Here is a 19,201-nt window from a genome sequence, read left to right as displayed (position 1 = left end):
ACCTTACATAGTTATATTTGAAAAAGCTAAGATGCATAATAGAAGACTTGTTTTAAAAAAATAAAGTGGGCCAAAAATATATGAAAAGCTTTTTATTTCAAAGATTTAAAAGGTTAATATTATCTCTACTAATTTGTGTTCCTAAAAAGTTATGTGTAAAATTAAATTTTGTAATGAAATTCTATATGTTTAGTGACATTAATATACCCTTCTAAGTGCAGGGCAAAAGAAAAATGAATATTTTTGAGAATTATATTTGTAATAGGGAATGTAATTTGAACCCTGGCTTTGAACCAGGGTTTTAAATACCTGGGAGTTATCCACGTTCCCCCTAAGAATAGACCTAGCCTTCTTGGAAAACCAATAAATGGTTCCTTGTGAGGAACAGTGCTGAAGACCCCAAAACTGAATATGGTGATCTTAATAAATTGCCAACAGCCATATTTAAAATATTATCTGAATATAAAAATTCTGCATTAGGCCAAGCCCAAGCTTGGAGCCCATTCCTCAACAGCTGAGTACAAGGTTATCAGACTACTTTCTCTGTTATATTTCTTAAATTCCCAAAGAGTAAGATCGACCCTGTGTTGGCTGTTCCTTCTTCCAAAGGAATATGATCATCTAAGAACTAGAGTGTTGTGTTAATTGAAAGGGAAATCCAAAAGTCCTTCAGTCCTAGGACTAGAACAGCCGAAGAACTAGAGTCATAGATGGGTCTGCATATTTTCTAGTATAAGGTATTTTCAGCAGAAGACATCAGCATATACACGTAGAAGAGTTTACCTTAAAAACTAAACTAAGGCTAACCTTAGGGGATTATGTTATTCACTCCACCATAGCAGTCTATTTTTTGTCACATCAAGAATTAGAAGCAGAGACAAAATAAGTATTATTAAAGAAGCTTTTGTTGCAGAGGCCAGATAATGAAAGCAATTTGTACCCTACCTTACAGTTTTATAAAATTGAAAATTATTGGTTATTTGCTTAGAAGGAAGGGTACCTATGGTGAATAACATTGTTTCTTGAAAAACAGTTGTTGAAAACTGAAGAAATGACTTCAAATAAGGGTCTTCAAGTCTTTTTTTTTTCTTATATGTTTACACATAGCTCAAAATTTTATGTGTAACAGAAATTTTTTTGAGACTAATGGAAAACTGTTGAAAAATGTTGGGGAGAATATAAAACTTGGTATAATTTACTGTAGAGAAAAATCACAAAATGGAAAACATATTTAAACTTCTCTTTCATGGATACATTATTTCAGATTTGAAATTCTAGAAGTCTGATCTGAATGTTGGACTCCTTGTTCTCAAACATGAACCTAACGTAGTTGTAATCTTCAGAGTGCGGTGCTTGATATTTATGGCAAAGAGCCTTTTCATAGAATATTACAGAAACTCTTCGTAGTATGTGTTTAATAGACCAGTTTGGTTTGGCATCAGCTTGACATAAACTTTTGGTTATCCAAAGCCCTTAATTGCTTTGAAGTAAAAGCCCAGTGCTGCTCTTTTTTATTAAAATCATGTCTTTTCCTGTTATTGTGGTCTATTTTGGAAGACTGAGTTGTGATTTTTGCATATGTTCTACATAATGCCTCATTAGCAAAAAATCTTGTATCATTTACAAGTAGCCTGAATGTCTGTGTTGTTTTGAACAAAAATCCATATTAAAATTTAAACAATATAAAAATGCACATTTTCTGCTTATGAAAAAGGCCATCTTAAATTAACTGCAAAGCAGTAACCAGTGAACACATGTACATGAACATTAAAATCAGGATGATTTTACCTTTTACTGACTTTTTCAACTCCAAAAATATTTATACTCTTACCAAATGTGTAACTAGTTTGTACTAAGTGTTTTTTTAAGTAAATGTTAGGGTGTTTACCTTCTTAATTAGAAATCATGTAAGTGCCGTAATGTCCCAGTGGAGGAAATTTAACCCGTAAATATTTCAGACACTGACTTGCCCCCTTCCCTTTGGTTGACAGCACACTGTCAAGTCATAAAACACAGAGGCCTTTTGCAGCCGCACAGTATACAAAGCAGCTTGGCTTTAGGGGCTCCATCTTTCCAGCTGTGCACAGACGCGGATTACTTCCTGGCACTCAAAATTCTTCCCCAGCTTTTCATTTTGAAAAATGGCAAACCTACAGCAAAGTTGTAAGAATAGTAGTGTGAACACACATACCTTTCACCCCTTGGCATGTTTGTGAATGACACAGCCTGTTCTGCATTCTGCCCACTCAGGCACAGGCCCATTCCCCTCCCTCCCCCTCTCTCCCTCTCTCTCTCTCTCAGAGCTAGGTGCATATATCATGTCACCCTCTCTACATTTCTAAGCACCTTTTAGGAACAAGGACATCTTCCTACATAACCACAGTACAGCTATCACACATTCAGCACATTTCACAATGAATGCAACAGTAGTATCATCTAAATACACAGTCCATATTAAAATTTCCCAATTGTCCCAATAATGGCCTTTATAGCTGTTTTTTAATTGCTATTTTTGTTTTGTTTTTCTTTTATTAATTAATTTATTTATTTTTGGCTACATTGGGTCTTCATTGCTGCACACAGTCTCTCTCTAGCTGCGACAAGCGGGGGCCACTCCTCTCTGCGGTGTGCGGGCCTCTCATCGCAGTGGCCTCTCCCGTTGTGAAGCATGGTCACCAGGTGCGCGGGCTTCAGTTGTTGTGACACACGGGCCTAGTTGCTCCGCCGCACGTGCTCGAACCTGTGTCCCCTGCACTGGCAGGCAGATTCCCAACCACTGCACCACCAGGAAAGCCCTGTTTTGTTTTTCTTTGTTTTAATCCCATATCCAATCAAGTGTCATGTATTGTATTTAATTGTCATGACTTTTAGGTTTCCCTTATTCTAGAGTGGTTCTCCAGTCTTTTCCAGCCCATTGATGATAGTTGTTTGCAGAATGCCCCTCAATTTGGATTTGTCTGATTGCCCAGCCCCCTAATTTAGAGGGCACATCCGGCTCTTGGATAGAAGGGTAACTGGGGCGAGGGATAACCATGCAGACATTACTATTATACAGGGAAGTAATCTGTCATTTTTAAAAAATATATCCAACAAGTTCCTACTGTTGTTTTGAATACCTTAAAATTTGCCTAATGAAAAGTTATCACACTCAAATACTATGTCTTTTATCCCCAAGTTTTTTATTATTAATGTTATCTAAGTTTTTTTGTGATAGCTGCTTGGCATGTTTCCCAAGCACTTTATTTAAACCACAGAAATTATCAAAATTAATAGTAACTAGTGTGTTAGTGTGTATGTGAGAGTGGAGAGAAAGCTAAAACTTAGGAACACCTCAGAGAAAGGAAGCAACTTACAAGAGTAGGAAGAATTTCTCTCTTTAGACCTGGATCTCTCCCATAAGAACTCTGGCCAGATTCTTTACTTCTCTAAGCCTCATTTAGCTGCCTTAACTGTGAAATGAAGAGGTTGAAATGAGTAAGTGGTTCCTACCTTTTAAAACCAGATGCTTTTATCCCCAGAGACCTTGGTATTCTGAAAGATTTTGCCTCCTAAGTAAGCAGTGTGTATTAATTTAATAAATTTGGTTTTTTTTCATCCAAGACCTGTATCATGCTAATCATTGCTTCTGATAATTGTGAAATAGCCTGTATTATTGCACCGATTTGCTATAATTCTATCCAAAAGTAAAAACAATATAAAACCTTTAGTTCGCTTTTACAGCTTAATTGCCAGTGAGTCTACATTTCTCATTGGGCTTTTTGATATTTTTAATATAATTCTCAAATTCCCATTACTAGTCAGAATCCATTAAACTTGATCTTCAAAATGGCCCCTTAAGAAGATGAGCCAGGATTTGGGTTCTTCCTGTCCCCAGCCAGTCCTTGGGAATGCTCCTTCCATTTTCAGAAGAGTTTATGTACATGTAGAGAGATTGTGTACATGTAGAAAGCTCTACATAACTGTCCCCCTCCATTCCTTGCACGTGTTTAAGAATAAGAAAATATTGAGTTCTGATTTACATTTTGACCCAACACCACAAGAAAGATACAATCCAGAGGCAAATAAACATACACATACAAACGTTTTCCTTTATGCAATCTTAAATCAGGGAGCATTATTTTCATCTGTGAACTAAAGCAGCAGTTTTGAGCAAAGTCATTACCTTTCAAATAGACTTTACTTGGCTATTTTAGTGAAGCTTATTCCATTTAATTCACTAACAACCTCATATAATTCTATTCATAAGTGATACCTTATTGTTATCTGTGTATCCCTAATAAGAGCTATGAATGACCTACACTTCTCTCAACGATATACTTAGAGAGTCTGCCACTGTTCCCAAAAAAAAAAAAAAGCGTAGAGTTTTTTTTAATCCTAAGATTGTTTTCAACCTTATCCCCCAAAGTTAGTTACCCTAAAACTGTTACTCAAAAAGAACCTCTTCGTTCTACCTCATAAATATCTTACCTAACAACTTTTGTATTCTAAAACCTTCCCTTCTAAATGGTGTTAAAGTACTATATTACAACATTTTTTGCCTCAAAAAAATCAAGAAGCTTTTTTTAGCATTCATAATCCTTGCTGCAGCAAAGAATGAAATGTTGATGGGGGTTGCGGCAGGGAGGAATTGTGTGCCTGGGAAATGAAGTATTAGAAACTTTCACTGGAGCAAAGATTTTGGCTTCTTAAGCTTTCATATTAGACTATACATTACATAGCACCACTGAAAGTTTTTCCTTCTTCAGTATATCTGAGGTTTTAAGTTTCTGGATTTATTATGGCACCCAGTAGCAAAGCTGGAGTCAAGTGTTTTCAAGGCTTCCATTAGAAATTCCTCTTTCAGAGTTTATTGCTTGACTGTTTCAAATTATATGAGAGAAACTTGGCACATAGGTTTTTGAGCTGGATTACTTTTTTTCAAGATAAAATCTAATTTATTTCAGTTTGTTTTTAATCTTAGAGATGGGCCAACAGCTCTTCTCATAGTTTTAGAAGATTTGAGCATAATTCTAAATAATGTCTGTTAAAAAAGGAAAAGAAAAAAAAACACATTTTCCAACTTAATTTTTTATAGTGTTTTTCAAAATCCTTGTTGAAAAATATGAGAAATTTGTTTTTACAAAGCACTTAATTAGTATGCTTGATATCCCTTTGCAGATCATTTCACCATGTGTAATGCAGCATGTATGAATTGGTACATGACCATCAGAGTTCATCTGAATGTTTTTACTATGCATTGTTCTTTCTGTTCGAATGTCATCATCCTGAAGATTTGATGTTCCCTTCATAGTGCATGGAACAGGGCAGGAAAATACTGTGTGGAGGTCACATAAAATATTGCTCATAAAATTAGCCCTGTCTCTTCTTCAGAGGAAACCAACCGGAGGCCTTCCTTCACATGCAGAGAGGTCTAGGACAGACCACTTAGCAATGACTCTAGCTCCCTCTTGCCTCCAACATCCTTCTCACTTTTCTGTGACAGCTCCTTCCCTCTTTCCTCTCTCACGTACACCCTTGTTGTTTTACCATATTTCATCTGTGTAAAAATGTTGATTGGCAGGTTTCAGATGATTTTTCATTGCACACCTTCCTGAAGACCATGCCACATTCATCACAATGTAGCTTTTAACTTTTATGTACTTTATGTCATTGACTCTGCACTTTCAGCTTAACAGCATTGTTGCCATCAAAAATATCCCATCATAATAATGACTATTATGTATAGAAGCCCTAAAACTGACACTTTAAAATAATTGTTAAAGACTTGCAGGTGTTGTGTCATCCCAAAATAGGTGTACTCTCTAGCGAACTGACTTTTTATTTAAAGTACCGCATTGTTATTGCTCTTTTATAAATACTACTTCTGTTGTATCTGTGCCCACTCTTTGGGCATCATTAGTATAAAATACTAAGTCAATATTCTGAAAAGTTTAAACTCCGAGGACTTTAGGAAAATACTCAAGAAAGCATCCACCAATTAGACCACTGAAAGTTTTTGCAACTTACTGGCCTTTGCCTTACAAAGAAAATTAAAAATTAAAACCTGCTGTTTCTATGACCCTATGTGACTGAAAGGCTTGTTGGGCTTAATTTTTTGTTAATGTCATCAAGTAATAGTTACTATTCAAACATATCTCATGTATATATCTTTTGAAAATACTAACATGCTTAAAAACAAGTAAAATTATCAGGTACAGCTGAAAACGTAAGAAGAGGTTTGAAATTACTTGAATAGTATTCTAACCTTTTGTATCAATAAATGTCACTCACTGTTGAGCAGTCAAACCAAGTAATTCTGGGGAAAACAGGTAAGTTCTATTTTGACTAATAAATATGAAAAAATATGAATATTTTCTTGAGATCTATTCAAAATATATTTTCCCTTCATCTTATTTTTTTTTTCTTAGTGAGTAAAAATAATACTGAGGGGAATATTGGTGAGTGTACTGTTGAATGTGTGCTCAGTACTACTAGATAACATGTTTTAGACACATAATTATTTTAACATTGTGTTAAGACTGTACCTGGGCAAGATCCAGGTTCTTGGACTTGTTTATCTTCTGTGTGAGGACAACTAACTGTTCGATGCCAAAATACAATGAACTTTCAAATTTCAAAGAGGAAAATTAAGTATTTCAGGTCCTCAGCTGGTTTACAGATGTGTGAGCTTTGTAGTCCATTTTCTGGTTCCAGTAGGGCGTTGTGACAATTTTTCCAATATGTGTATACTAGATAAGTTTTGGAAGTAAAATTACTTACTTTAAATACTGAAATAATTTTCTGAACTTAAAATTTTTATGTTTATTTTTCTTAGAAAATGAAGTCTAAAACCAAGCTTCACAACTTTTAAAATACTTTTGAATGTAAAACGTATTAAATTAAGGAACCTTTCTCTGTCAGGAAAATAAATGCCTTTTGAAAACAGGTATTCATTTAGATCTATGATTAACCTTTAACAAGATCTTCCTGTTAAATTGTACATTTGCTTTAATCTCAGTAGGAAAAATACAAACTAGTATTGCAGCATATAGAGTTTCTATATACCCTGTGGACGTTAAATGATCTCTTACAGCTAAAGGCACATCTGCAACATATTTAAATGCCAGCTTTGGGCATTATTAGTATAAAATGCTAAGTCACTTTTTCTGGAAATATTTTGAAAAGTCTGAACTCCAGGAGGAAACTCCAATAAATGGTAATCTTATGATACCATTTGTTTCGAGGGAGTGGTGGGAAGATGAGTGGCTGTATGGCATATTTTTCATTTAGTGAAAAAGAGTATGATAGTCCTCCTTCAAATAAGTCTGAAGTTTGGTGGTGGAACAATGGCTGTGCTAAAGACTGATGTCCTCTGTACCAAGTTTCAGGACACTATAAAATGATATTAAATTCATATTATCAGTCATTGTAGAAGTGACAAAAGTCATCAAATTTGGGGCTCCCTTCAAACTCTGAGAGTCTGTGCATTTATCAAAGTTCAAGAATGACTACTGGTTGGTTTTAAATAATAAGTCTATCCTAAGTGTATAATAAACTAAAAACCTCAGTGACTGATATGCAAGTGTGTAGATTTTTTTCTATGTAATATTCAATGAAAAATTGTAGTCCCACCACAGATTTCTTTCCTTTTGTCTTGCATCTTTTATTCTGTCTCTCTCTTTTTCTTAAATACGTCATTGAAGGTCAAACATTCGGGACAACGTAGAAATGATTAAGCTTCATAAGCAGCTAGTGGAGAAAAGCAATGCTCTTTCAGTAATGGAAGGAAAATTTATTCAGCTTCAAGAGGTACTGTGATAATTTATTTTATTATGGTGATACATAGATACAAAGGTTCGAAAATAGTGTTCAACTTTTTTTTTAAGTAGAATCGTCGTAACACTAAAAAGTAGTTTTTAAAGATTGCTCTTTTTATTCTCAAGTGTGTATAATTTCACTTCCTGTATGGTTAGCTATTTATAACTTAATAACTAAAGAAATAACTAACTGCTTGGACTTTCTATAAATATCTGTGTCATCTTAAAATAATAAACATATTTATCATAAAGCATCTCAGGTGAAGAAAATTTATTTTTAACTCCTTTTATCTGGAATCATATGGGCACATAACACTGAAGGTTTAGATGTATTTGCATATATCTTCAGTTCTAAGCATTTTGAAATATCCAAGATAGATCAATGTTAAGAATAGATTAATAATCAAGTTTTGTTAAATCTTTTTTGATATGTGGTGTTTTGTTTTGTTTTGTCACTACCAGTATCAGAAAATATTTTAATACCCCTCATGTCAACTGTCAGTGTATTTATTTTAAATCCTAACCTTTCGGTTGACGGTACTTGAGACTCTTATCCCCATGGTTGTTTTACCAAGGACTATGGCCGCACAGGAATGTGCCATCAGAGGACTCCTGTTTATGGCACTGCATAATTAACATAGGTTCTGGAATTAATGAACTCCAAAACATTCCAGATGAGCAGAATTCATATTAAGCAGTACTTTCTTTGAAGTACTGAAACAAGGAAAGCAGTAAATTGATGCAAAGCGGGTCATCTGAAGCCTAAATTCACTATTGAATTAGATAAATATTTTTCAACCATACTCTGGGTCATGTTTTCCATCCTACAGGTACCTCCTTAATGTCAAGTAATACACTACCTTCCATATAAATATGACGGGTGTATGAAAGAGAAATTTATTAGAGAGTGGGATTGATAACACTATCTGCAGATGGATGGAAGAGGGAGATTAAAAATACATGTAGCTGAAAGCCATCTCTAAAAGGCAGCATTAAGAAAGGAATTAAAAAGTGATTTTGCATTCTTTTATCACTTTGACTGTTTTGATTTCCATTTAACAGTGACTCCAGGTATTTGTTTAAATACCATGAATATCAAGTGTCTTTGATAGCACAGGTACCTCTTTTGGGTAGAGATTTGAGAGGTTCAGGCCAACAGCTTCACCGAGATATGAAGCACAGAGAAAGCTGGTTAAAGATACTGTTCTGTGATTATAAGCAAGATTAACAAAAATTGGACTCAAGTAGCTCAATAGCCATGTTTCTTTTAAACAATTGAAGAACTTCAATAGAAACTTAATGATTTTAATTAGCAGATAAGGCATTACATGTTATGGTCATATGGACTCTATGAAAAGACTTTAGTGTAAGTATGTAAAATTGAATTTAAAACATATTCATAAATAGGTCAATTTTGAAAATTAAGAAGACTTCAGTAACTATTTTACTGAATTGAAATTCTTAATTGTATTACAATTAGAAGCTAACCTTCCAAGGCTATTTATATGGTGTGGTGACAGATCTTTTCAGTTTGAATATCTATGGTCAGCATTTATTTTTAACCCATGCAGCAGCATTTTTAGACAGCATGTCCAACTACTGTAACCACAGCAAAAAGAAAAAAATAATTACTTGCTAAAACTAATTTACTCACTGGTCACTATCAACAAGTCAGAAAACTAGGAGGAAATAAAATAAAGGACAAAAACAGCCTACATTGTGTGACTTTGCTAAAATATTTTCTTCCTCATGATACACTTTGGCCAAGAGTATCCTTTATGGAGATGTTATACACTGTATAATGGCACATTAATATAGTAATATATATACATTGTGAGATAAAGAATAAACACTATAACATGGACTTCAGGAGTAAACTCATTTATGGAATGGTGATCATTCATTCAAAGCAGAATCCAAAAATAGTTTTGAAAGGATTTTCCTTTTGTTTTTTAGAAGCAAAAAACTCTCCGGATCAGCCATGATGCCTTGATGGCAAATGGAGATGAGCTAAACATGCAGCTTAAAGAGCAGCGTTTAAAATGCTGCACTCTTGAGAAGCAGTTACGTTCCATGACATTTTCTGAAAGAAGAATAGAAGAGGTAAGCTCCCAAAAAGTTTAGCCATTCCTTTGCGTTAACACTTCTCTATAACTATTTTGAAAAAGTAAAATAGAGACATTTTAAATATTATATTGACTTAAAAATCCTAAACTACATGCATGGCACTTTGAGCACAGCAAAATATAGTCAACATATTATGTGCATGGCAAATCAGTACTTAAAAATACTCGCAAATGTGCTGAGATCCACTATTTATCTAAAGGATTAAGGATCCTTGAGGAGACAGCAAACCATAACATTTTTAAACGAACAAATGCCAGATTACCTGAGGAACTTAACTTTCTCAGCCTTAACAGCTTATTAGTCATTTGAGATGTCAGAACAATTATAGGAATAGATCTGTCTCTAAGGAGAAGGATGTTCTGCCCTCCAACATCAGCAATTTTGAGAATTTCTTTTTTTCTAGGAAGTTGTTTCAAAACTCATCTTCCTATTCATGTTGCTTCTCATGTTTCCCAGCTAGTGCAATCTTTTTCTGCAGTCTGTTAAACTTGTCCTTAAACAGAATGGAAATGAAATAAGATGTCTACATTCTGTTCTCATCTTGGAAGAATCTTTTACGGTGTCTCACACTAGCATCAAAAGAATTTTGAGAAGAGAATGAATTTTAAGAGTACTCTGATCCATGGGAAAAGGTTGTAACAACAAAATATACTGGTGAATGAAACTTAAATACTAGAAATAAATACAAAAAGCTACATTTTAGTTATCAAGATATAATTATTACCCTAAGTTTTTTCTAAAAATATTATTCATTGGGATAAAACAAGGTATACGATTTTATTTGTTCATTCATTTGAAAGATGTACTACTGGCTCTTTGTAAATTCCAAGTAACATGAGAAATTGTGTTTTCAGAGTAAATAGTGATTGACACAAGTTGTTTGAACCACGAACCAAAAGAAAAGTTAATCCTTTTATTTTGGGGGGCCAACTGGAAATTAACACAAAATGAATATAATGATGGAATTCATCGCAGAAGACAGTAAAAAATATTACGTTTCCCCAAACTTAATAGCAAGCTTTTAACACGTTCTTTATTGAATTTTGGTACATATTGCCATAAAGCAGTGCATACGTTCCTACTAAATTAAAACAGAAATATTAATTTCATGTTTACTTAACAACTTGGAAGAAAAACAATGCTAAATTAAATACAGACGATATAAGTGGACTAGTTCACAGCTGCAATTTAGAAATCAAGACATGCTAGCCTCCTCACATGTTTTTTTTAATCCCCACGTGGTTTTATACACCTAATGTGTAATTTTCTTTTCATTTCAGCTGCAGGATAGAATTAATGATTTAGAAAAGGAACGGGAACTTTTAAAGGAAAACTATGATAAACTTTATAACAGGTAAATCATGATTCCATATGTTCTCTCCTCTTGTTTGAGATCTTTTCTATCAAAACATTGGATATCAGAATACCTAATATTGATTAAAGAACTAGCAACAAATGATTGCAAGAAATCTATATATGTTATAAAAGAAAAATAAGCTTTTTTAAGAGATTGGTAATAAGTTCTTTAACCTGAGCAGCAGTCTGTTACTAAGAAAACCATATCACTTTGTTGTCAGTAACAACTGCTATCATTTATTGAATGCAAACTAAGCTAGCAGGCACTATGCTAAATACTCTGCATACATCGTTATAAATTCCTCACGACAACTTGGAAATGTAGGTATTATTAATGCCCATTTTGCAGACAATGAAAATAAAACAGAATTAAGTAAATTTGCCTATGTTCGTAAAGCTGGGAAGTAGTAGAGATTGTATTTGAACCTCTTTTGGTCTCTCCAAGCCCTTGTTTCTTCTGCTGGGCTACCCAGCCTATTAGCTTCATGTGATTCTGTTGGTGGAAAGCGAAGGTATTCGCTTACAATTTTTTCTATTTCTTAAAACAAAAAACACACGCATCTTTATCTTAAGATGAATTTTAAAGAGCTGCTTTACTTTTCTGTTTTTATCTGCTTCATAATTATGGTATTTTAAAAATTAATCCCTTCTGGTAATGTTAGAAACAGAATTCTACTCTACAGCTAAGTTTACTTAAATGATACAGATGTGTGTGTATTTTTAAGTCTTTTCAGTGTATGATACTGATAAATGATAAATACAGGTTTACATGAAAGTAAATTTTATATATATTGAAATATATATGTTAGAGCTGATATTCAACAGTTGCTTCTAATTGATCATATTCGGAAACATCCGAAAATAGCCATCTGATCTGCAGTTATATATTTAACTTTTTAACTATGTTTTACGTTTGATATGTTTTGCAAACTAAATTTACATTTTATGAATTAAACAAATTATACCAAAGAATGTAGGGAGAGGCCTTTATTTTGATTTACTTTGAAAAGATAACTAAATTAATGTTACGCATCATTCCAGAGGTATGTATCATGTATGTTGCTTATACTAGTGTTGATTATATTTGCACAGGGGCTCATATTAAGAGTTACCAATAGCGGTTTGAGACCTCAGTTAGAGTAACGTCTTGAGCTCTCCAGCAAGGATGGACTGGCTAAACAGCTTTATGTGGAATTTGCCTTGCGCCCCCTCCCAGATCATTTGGCCTCAGTGCTTTGTTCTGGTCCCACTCTCATCAGCCCCGATTAATTTTACCTAAAGCATTTATTATACCTCCTATTTTATGGTATTTCTGTCTCTATAGAACAATGCATAGGTTTATAGTGATATATACCTAAGTAGATAGTAGTTGTATGTTTGAAATTTTAAAATTTCATTATATGGAGAGATCACACCACCACCATATTACATGGCAGAGAAAATAATGTTATCCCCATATCTTATAAATGAGGGAATTGAGACTCAAGAAAACTTAAGAGACTTGTACAGAGTCACACAGCATTGCTGAGACTCCAGTACAGGACTAAAACCCATTTCTTTTGACTCTAAAACTTGAATTTTTTTTTTCTCTGTGCCTATCTCTGATTTTAATTGTAATGGAAAATTGTATATGCAAAGGGAAACATTCATGGAATAACAGGACTGTCACACATGTAGAAATTTTTATTGATTTATATTTATCTTAACATCTTGTAATTTCGAGTAATTTAACATGGTCTTAATACATGAATATAAGTGCCATTTGGTCATTACTTATACATTTTCTACTTCCCCTCAATTTGAGGATTTACTGAAAGTACTTTCTTGTAATAAAAAACATTAAACTTAGTTGGGAATAATGCATAAATGAAATTTTAAGAAAGACATGTTTTTCTCATATTTAGTTTATCACCATGAAACTTTATCTTTCCATATTAGAAGATGATCTAAGAGTGTAAATCTGACTTTGAAAGGTTTTTATTTTTAATGTTTTGCATTTGAGCAGCCTTTTTTTTCCTGTCACATTAAAAACAGACTTCATCATGCTGCTTACACTTGAATTTTGTGTGAGGTGTATGGAAGTAAATGTGTATAATGAGTGTCAAAACATTTGTGTCAAAAAAAAATGTCACTTAGGTACAAAACCCGGCAAGCACATGTGATAGTAAATAGAGCTGTAAAATTCTCTAATACAGTTTTTTAAATATATAATGTGTTTTCAGAAGCATAGTTGGAAAAACTCTACAAAAATTAACATCCTCCCCAAGATTCTTTACAGCTCTTGTATTTCATGGCAGTGTTATTCATCATTGCCAGTAACTAATGCTCATCACAAACTACATATATTCCCTGTTTGGTTAGTCATAGTGATAGCATGTTTTTAAAAGGAGAGCATTTGTTTGTTATTCAAAATTGGCTAGTTTTCAGGAGAAAAATGTGATGTGCATATTGCATTCTCATCTTCCTTTTTCAAATGATATTTTTAATGTGTTTATTATTTGACATATGACATATTAGAGAATCATCTGGTAAGGTAAAATCTTCATGTTAGTATTTGGTATGAGCCTTTTTTAATACGTTATAGCATGTTTGATACTATGCCAAGAAATAAGTATAACTTTAAGAAATGTTCATTTAAAAAACTCAGAATAAAATTTTTGCAATTAAGTCTTTCTATTTGGTCAGAGAGAAATTCTATACTATAATATAGTACAGCTGGGTCTCATTTTTGAAGTTAGTATATAGTTTTAGGGTGATATAGCTGATGAATGCAGTAGTCCTTCAACTATAATGTGTATCAGTAACTTGGAAAACAATAAAATGGAGGCTTCACCAGCCCTGTGAAACCTCCCCACCTTCCCTCCTCCCCATCCCCCAATACCATCCAATTCAGACTCAGTCAATTTGAGTTTGAATCCAGAGACTCTTGTTAAAGGTGATTTTAAGGTATTAACTCCCTGAGAGACACTCATCTAATAACTATTTAAAAGAAGAGTTGGTCCAGTTTTTGAAGATGATATTAACTGTTTTAAGAATTGGATGATTCAGGTTTTTACAATGTGATAGCCATCTAATATCCAAAATTTAAGCGAGCACTGCTGACCACCCATAGACTCTCTGTGCTCCATTTCTGTAAAGCAGGGGTCCCCAACCCCCTGTTAGGAGCCAGGCCGCACAGCGGGAGGTGAGCGGCAGGGAGCGAGTGAATCTTCATCTGCAGCTCCCCATCGCTCACATTTCCACCTGAACCATCCACCCCCCACCCCTGTCCGTGGAAAAATTGTCTTCCACGAAACCAGTCCCTGATGCCAAAAAGGTTGGGGACCGCTGCTGTAACGCGAACACCTGTCCCCTACAATATTCTAGGAGACATGAAAGTGCCTATGATCCTAAATGAGCACTTTGTGCTTCCCAGAAATCAAACTGAGTACATTTGGGGCATCGTTTTTCCTTTAGTAAGTGAAATATCCCCATGTTAATATGCATTTAATTTCCACTAGGCCTAACTAATATGCATTTAATTTCCACTAGGCCTAACTAAGGTACCTACGGATTTCTTTATGGATGATTAGAGCTTATTCTTCCCTATCTCTCACATTAGGATACCCTTGAACATTGGAATAAAAGGAATTCATTCTGTAAGATAAAAGACCTTAGGGTGGAGATGAATTCTTCAACTCTTTTTTTATCTTATCATGTTGTTGATCGAGGGTGTGTATTTACAGTATGCTGACCCATGACTGCCAATGGACATGCCAATGACCACAGGAACCAATGGGCATTCCACTGCAGATTGATATTTTATCACTCCAGCAACATAATGTAACAATGAAATGTGCACAAAGACCAACTATGATCCCCTCCTCAGTTGTCACTGTAGGCAATGTACAAAAACATTTTCATGAATAAAAGGTTCTCAAAGACTGTTCTCATATGCAGATTTAATCATGTACACAGCCTCTACAAAGAAAATGGAGCCAGATGTGGTTTACCATTTATAGTTACACAGATGGCTCCAAGCATAGAGGAATACAGTAAATTCAAAAGGAATTCCTCATGAAACTCCAGTGGAATGTAATCCTAAATTTAGAGGGAAGATAGCAGTGGACTAAATTCAGAGTGACTTATGCTGATTTACACTAGTATTTTGTGGGTTTGGAAAAACCAGGCTGCTAAATTGTTCTTAATTTAAACACATACAGCTTCTGATGTTTCTGCCAGATTAACTGTTGGTGATCTTTTTTGCTGGTACTAATGCTGTTGGAACACTACTGTTTCTAATTTTTAGCGGCTGATATCATGTATGGTTGTGCCTATTTCATCATGCTAATTTTTTTTCCGGGTAGTACATACTTTTAATAATAAGAGACACACACACACATATACACTCACATGTGTATATACATGTGTATGTGTTTGGTATATATACTTTGAAATATATTTGTCCTTTATCAAAAAATGAAAATGTAAGGGAATATTCTTTACTTTAGTATTTAAAGTACATATTTGGATTTCATTTAAACCTAGGTAACCCTACCTTTGATAAAATTAGCTTAAAACATTAGTATACCAGATCCATGTATTTTTTTAAGGTTCCATACGCGAAATGAGAACACTGATTGAAGAAGCAGATGTCATATTTAGAGAAACTTCTAGAATTCCATTTATTTTTAAGGTCATGTTATTTTAAATGCAATAGAAACATTCAGACTGTAAAATAAATATACAGTTTTTTGTTCTTTTGAAAGCTATGCCTCCCAGAAAAGTATCTCTTTTGGACTAAAACCTCAGACTAGCTGGGAGCAACATTAAGGGCAATTTTCAATAAGAAGTTTCTTTTCCATTTACTTCATCATCAGTACAAAACCAGATTTTGTAAATTTCTGGTTCCTTTACTGGGTTTAAAATGAGCAGAAGGGTCAAAGCTGCTGATAATTATTCAGTCATATCAAGCTTCACAGCTAATAGTTTTCTGCTGAAGTACAGATCAAGATCAGTTTTTCCAAAACCTGGCTATCACCTGGGGAAAACTATGAATCCCTGGGCCCCAGAATCTGCATTTTTAACCTAGCACCAGTGTTTCACGTAGGCCAGCATGTGGGAACCACTGGCCTAAACGAATGTTTACTGTATAGCTTCTGCGTACCATTTAGTTATTTTTCAGCTGATTCTTCCAAAATCCCGGGGCTGATCATTAGTAGATTTTCATGATAGTTTAAACTGCTACACTTTTATTGAGGAATAATAATTCTATCTACATCATCCTTATCAAGGTGTTCTTACTGGGTTTTCACCTCAGTCATGCGTTATGAGTAAAACCGTTTGTTCTTAGCCTATTGCTGTTTGCTTTTTAGGACAAAAACTGCATGATCATTGCTTCTTAATATCAGAATCGCCGTCTTATAATTCAAAATGCTATCATTTTGTGGCCAGTATTTTGTAAATATGCTATTATCACAGACTCTTTAAAAGTTTCAAATTCTGGAATTAAAGATCAGGTGGGGAGTCCCTTTTCTCTGTATTAGGGTTTATTCGTGGTAGGGAATGGTTTTGTCCGATGTCTGCTGCTGAGGTTTGGAACTGTGGATTCCTCTGGAGTATGTACAGTATCTGAATTCCTTTACTAGTCCCACAAAAGCTGCACACTGCCAACTTCTCTGACTTTAGAGCTCTAAATTAAGGCCAGTTCCTTTGCTCATCCCACAAACTCTTTCATGTTGCCTAACCGCAGCCTGAGAAAGGCGCCTTGGTTTCAACAGCAGCAGACCAGCATATGTTTACTTAATTCCTAAGACATGATGACAGTGGTCTCTGTGCCACTAAAAGCTTTTCTCTTTATTATTTTCGGTTGAAGCTGATTTCCAAGCTCTCCTTGCCTGTCACGTGTGTTTTGCAGTGCCTTCAGTGCTGCCCATGAAGAGCAATGGAAGTTAAAGGAACAGCAGCTGAAAGTACAGATTGCTCAACTCGAGACTGCCTTAAAATCCGATTTAACAGACAAAACTGAAATCCTTGACAGATTAAAAACTGAAAGAGGTACATGTAAAATGACTACTGACTTACTCGTTTCAGACATGCGTGTTACTCATTGTTATTCACTGACTTGATAAGTACTTATTACAGCGCCTGCTGTTTTGCCAGGCACCTTGCTGCGTACTAGGGACACAGCCTGTATTAACAGTCATCCACTTTTATGAGTGTATTGATTGCTCAAAATTTCCCTTTACTCAGCTTAGCGTATATGCCAAAGGAATTATTTTTTTCTCAGAGTTACTCTTGTTCAGGTTGTCTTTAATTTGTTTAATTTTCCTGAATTTATTCAAGAGTCAACAAGTGTTTATTAAGCACCAGTATGTGCTAGGCACTATTCTAAGTTCTGGGGATACAGCAATGAATAAAACAAAGACCTGGTCCTCATGCAGCATAAATTCAAGAGGGAGAAACTGACAGTAATTAAATAAATATGTGATACACTAGGTGGTGGCAGGTGCAGTGGAGAAAAATAAAAAGGCAGTGTAAGACAGCCGAGGACGGCAGAAGTCTTGCTTGGCTGTTTTTGATCTGATAGTGAGATGGCTAATTCTGTTCCGTGACAGAGAACTTAAATAAAGAAGCCTTGTCAAGATGTCCCTGCTAAAATAATAATCATTAGTAAGTTACATGTTATGAGTCCCAGATCTCACCTTGTCTCACAGAAGTAAAATAATTATATAATTAAAGTAGATGTCTGCTCTACTATATTATACACACATATACACACAAATGCACAATCAGGGGAGTGAATTAATTGCTTCAAGTGTTGCATCTGTTTGCTCAGCCAGTAGGTAAACCCAGCGATGTGATAATAAGGTTGCTCCTTTTGACACTTGCAATTCAGTTGCATGAGAACACGTAAAAGTTTAATGCAGACTCAGTTAAAAAAACAGTTACATACCTAGTCAGTACTCTCTATATTGATTTAGATCACAATGCCATATTTGTTAACTCTAAGATTTTTTTCCCCATTTTAATATCTCTGAAATTGGGAAGCATCTTATAGGTGATAACATTTTTTAAATTATGGTGTAACTTTTTTTTAACATTTTAAGAAGTCTGAAATTGGAACACATCTTATAATCAATGGGGTCTTAATTTCAATGAAATATGTGTACAATATTTATTTACCAAGTGGTTTAAATGATGACAGACAGTTTATGAAATTTTCTCCAGAAGACTGTGAGTAGAATAAAATGATATGATTTCTGACTGGGTGGATATTTTAAAGTTTTTATGTCAAAGATTCTTAGTTCCTAACTTTAATATGTAGTGTTGAATACCTAACAGAGTGCTTTGTTTAGTAGTTGCTCAATAAATTCTTCCACCGACGTGGAAGGGCTCTGTATTTCCTCTCTCTTTTCTTTCTTAAGGAAAGAGAAATGAAATAAACCTTTCTTGTTCCCGTGCTTTCTGTACTTCCCTAGATATCAAAAGTTCCAAAACTCTTATCTTTACACATTTGAATTGGTCTCTGGTAAGAAACTCTTAAGAGGATAGAATCTTGGTGGTCTTTTAAAACCTGTTTATTACTGTTGGATTAAGTCTGGGGGTTCTTTTCAGTCCCACAGCCCTCAACGTAATCACTATTAATATTTTTTATATGTCCTTCCAGAGTTGTTTCTATATGTATACATACAATTTTATAATGTGCTTTTTTATTTGCTGTATTGTGAAATCGTTCCTTCAGTATAAATATAAATCCGCATCATCATCATCATTTATAATGGCTGTCATAGTTTTCCAGTGTGAGGATGTACCATACATTGTTTGTTTAACAGTCTTCTATTGTTGAATTTTTAAATAGCTTCAGCTTTTTTAAGTACCCTGAACATCTTTCTACACAAATCTTTACACATTTATCTGATTATTTTCTTAAGAAAATTTTC

The 19,201-nt window shown here is 34.4% G+C and overlaps 1 protein-coding gene across 1 annotated transcript in view; it reads left to right on the top strand.

The window, feature by feature from the left end:
• RPGRIP1L (RPGRIP1 like) overlaps positions 1 to 19,201 on the top strand; it is a 96,715-nt gene that overhangs the window by 17,242 nt on the left and 60,272 nt on the right. The window contains exons 7-10 of the mRNA XM_082676520.1: positions 7,683 to 7,788; positions 9,753 to 9,899; positions 11,204 to 11,277; positions 17,176 to 17,315. Coding sequence (XP_082532646.1) covers positions 7,683 to 7,788; positions 9,753 to 9,899; positions 11,204 to 11,277; positions 17,176 to 17,315 — 467 coding nt within the window. The remainder of the gene's footprint in view (positions 1 to 7,682; positions 7,789 to 9,752; positions 9,900 to 11,203; positions 11,278 to 17,175; positions 17,316 to 19,201) is intronic.

The sequence above is a fragment of the Grampus griseus genome (assembly GCF_964374135.1).
Source record: "Grampus griseus genome assembly, chromosome: 19".
Lineage (NCBI taxonomy): Eukaryota > Metazoa > Chordata > Mammalia > Artiodactyla > Delphinidae > Grampus > Grampus griseus.
Note: the sequence above shows the minus strand (reverse complement) of the source record. Positions and strands in the feature narration are given on the sequence as shown.